We start from the raw sequence: 3,046 nt of genomic DNA, 5'->3' as shown, positions 1-3,046 counted from the left end.
TCAAGCAATCTCGCCTGGGGAATGTGGCTAATGACGATGGGTTACACAATGTAGTCGCTTTAAACTGAGTAAATGCATGCCGCGTAATACGTATACAATATCTAAGTGCCTGCATATCAAGCGTCATATGCAGCCCGAGTATCATAACCCCTGGAAGAAATTTTCTATTTCTGACTACAGACGCATGGACAGATAGAGAGGGCTCTGTTTACCTCTAATAGTTTCCGTCCAAAACCTCTGTTGCTACTTTCGGTAATAAAAAACGTAAAAACACAGAAAATAAAGGCTGTGTCTATCAGAAAGATGGATGTAAATATCATTTTCCGAAAATAAAAATAAAAAAGGAAAATGGCAGACATCTAACATCTTTCTATTACTAGTCATTTGGTGTTTTGATTTTCTACCGCACATTCACATAAAAAAAAGAAAAAAAAAAAAAAGGAAGAAGAAGAAGAAAGTAAAAAAAAAAAAGAAAATCTGATTAAATCAATACATACTGATACGAGTGGTTAGAGAGATTAAGATCTGATTAGAAGATTAAGAGATTAATCTGAGAAAATAGAGGTTGGTTGAAGGAGACGGCCAGGAGAGCTTCTAGAGGGGGAATCAACGGCTCTGGGATCTTTGCTCATTTTGCAGATTCCTATAACGTCATCGTCTCCGCAGACCTCGTCTTCCTTCTGGAATCTCTTGAGCGAGCCGACCAAAGCCGATCTCAACTCGGCGGCTCGAGCCGATTTCAGGAGAACCGCTTTCTTTTTCTCCTTTGACGCCCCGAATGACGTGGCTTCGTCTTCGGCCGAGTTCCGAGCGGCCGATGCCGCCGCTCCGGCATCGGAGTAATGATGCGAGGACGAGCAGGCGAGATCGTCGTCCTGTGAGATAAAAAAATGGCGAATCCTGACCGTTGGATCTTGAAATCGGCGATTTTGAGCGGAAAAATGAAATCAGTCGAACGGAGATCTCGCGAGAAATACCTGGGAGCCGAGATCTGCATTTTCGCGCATACGTTTCAGCGAAACCGCCATCAGTTCTATGTCAGAAGCAGCTCCTCCGAGCCGATTTGAAGACTCATCGCTGCTGGAGGAGCTCGGAATTGGCGGTGGTGTCGAGGACCACGGAACGACCTGATTCTCTCCGTCCTCATCATCATCGTCACCATCATCATCACCATCGCCATCATCATCATCGTCTCCACCATCATCGTCGTCATCGTCGTCGTCATCATCTTCATCCTCGATTTCATTGCCGCCTTCTCCTTCTTCTTCTTCCTCCTCCTGTTCGTCTTCTCCCTGCCTTTGGCTCCGTCCGTCGCAGCGACTGATGCAACGTTCGCAGAGAGAGACGGTCGGAGCGAGCCTCGGTCCAGAAGCTTTCCACGGCGTCGGAGACTGGCAGGCCTGGCAGAGGAGGCTCCTCGAATGCCTGGCGACGAGGAAATTCGCGCCGTGAACCTTCGCATCGCAGCCAAAGCACAAGCTCGCCTGATCCGACTCGCAGTACATGCGCGCCGGTACGTCACACAGCTCACATTCCTTCATCTCCTCTTCTTCAGATCTTCTTTCTTTTCTGCGTTTTCTCTCTTCCAAATCTTTATCTCCTCACCTGAAATTCCGGAAATAAAGAAAAGGGCAAGTTCTGGCGACATATAAATATTTAAGTAGTCCGCTGCACCACCCGAAGTAGTAGTCCTCGAACCTTGGCTGACCTGATTTGACATGGCAACTACTCAACGAGTGATCTGAACCGTCAAAAGGGACCCTGGCCTTTTATCTGACTGTCCACAAGTGGGTCACGGCGTGCGGAGAGTACCTTAGTTGATGAATGGCCAGGATGCGGAATACATGCTCCATGTTAGCACGTGTGTTTCGAAGACCATCATCCATCGTCCGGTCCATATCCCATCTATGTTTGACGTTGACAGGCCGTCGAGGACACGGTTTCAGTTAGTCCCGCTGACCACTTGTCTTTTCTCGTCTACAGAAATCCCATCCCTTCTCACGAAAATGACGGAATTACCTGATCCAGCAGCGAACCGGAAGAAGGGTAGTTTTGTAAAATAGTAGTACCCTACTCTCCAGCCAGAGGGTACTGCTCAAGCCGCGAAACACGTGTCGGTCTCTCCGCCGCCCACATGTAGGATATTTCCGTCGGGCATGAATGATGTGGCACCTAGCTGGCGGGGGAGGGGATGGAGATTCTCGCAGTCCTACGTGTCGCGTTCTGGTCCACTTAGACGAGGGGGGCACGTGAGGCGCACCTGCGTTGTGGCGCTGGTGGGCCCGCACGGTCGGCGATATGAGCCTCGAATAATAAGACGGAATTTTATATTGAGAAATTTCTTTTAATATTTTATTTTTTAAAATAATAATAAAAAAAGGAATATAAAAATGAGAAGGGAAGCGAATGTGTGGGGGAGGCGAGGCTGGCGTCTCGTGGCACGACTACCGCCGCTACCACGGCATACAAGGCGATCGTCTCCGGGCTTTACTCGCTTGCTGACGTGGATACTCCCACGTGATGGTGTACATGTGGCGGTGAGCCATCAGCTTTCCGTGGATGCCAAGGTGATGATGAGAATCGAACTCGGTAGCGAGGCGAGGCCATCAGTAGCGAGTGCTGGAAAAGATCTGTGGCCCATCATGATGTCTGTGTTTGATCCACTCCGTCCATACATTTTGCCAGCTCATTCCAGGCCATGATCACATAAATGAAACAGATCCTAATATGAGGTGGACCACACCACAGGAAATTAGTATTGATTGAACGATCATCCTAAAAATTAACTGGGCCCACCGTTGTATATTTGCCATACAACGTGTTGATTAGATTAGATCACATGGACTCAGTTGAAGAGAAAATAAAAATATCAGCCTGATGCCCAATGAAGTTTATAATAATAAGCATTTAATCACCACTGTTAATTACGTCGTGCTCCCACTTATAATTTGGATCTGTCTCATTTTTTTGCCTATACCGATCTAGCAAAATGAAATGACTGAGCGGAAAAAACACATGCTTCGTGGTGGGTCTACAAGCACCGTGG

The 3,046-nt window shown here is 47.5% G+C and overlaps 1 protein-coding gene across 1 annotated transcript; it reads right to left on the bottom strand.

Annotated features, from left to right (window-relative positions):
• Positions 1-289: 289 nt before the first annotated feature.
• On the bottom strand, positions 290-1,662 carry LOC131221819 (uncharacterized). The gene is made up of 2 exons (XM_058217124.1): positions 978-1,662; positions 290-875 (listed from the first exon to the last, which is right to left on the bottom strand). Exons 1-2 carry the CDS (start codon positions 1,539-1,541, stop codon positions 546-548), a joined length of 894 nt encoding a protein of 297 aa, XP_058073107.1. The 5' UTR covers positions 1,542-1,662; the 3' UTR covers positions 290-545.
• Positions 1,663-3,046: the final 1,384 nt, after the last annotated feature.

The sequence above is a fragment of the Magnolia sinica genome, chromosome 12 (assembly GCF_029962835.1).
Source record: "Magnolia sinica isolate HGM2019 chromosome 12, MsV1, whole genome shotgun sequence".
NCBI classification, from domain to species: Eukaryota; Viridiplantae; Streptophyta; class Magnoliopsida; order Magnoliales; family Magnoliaceae; genus Magnolia; species Magnolia sinica.
This window is presented reverse-complemented; position numbering and strand designations above follow the sequence as displayed.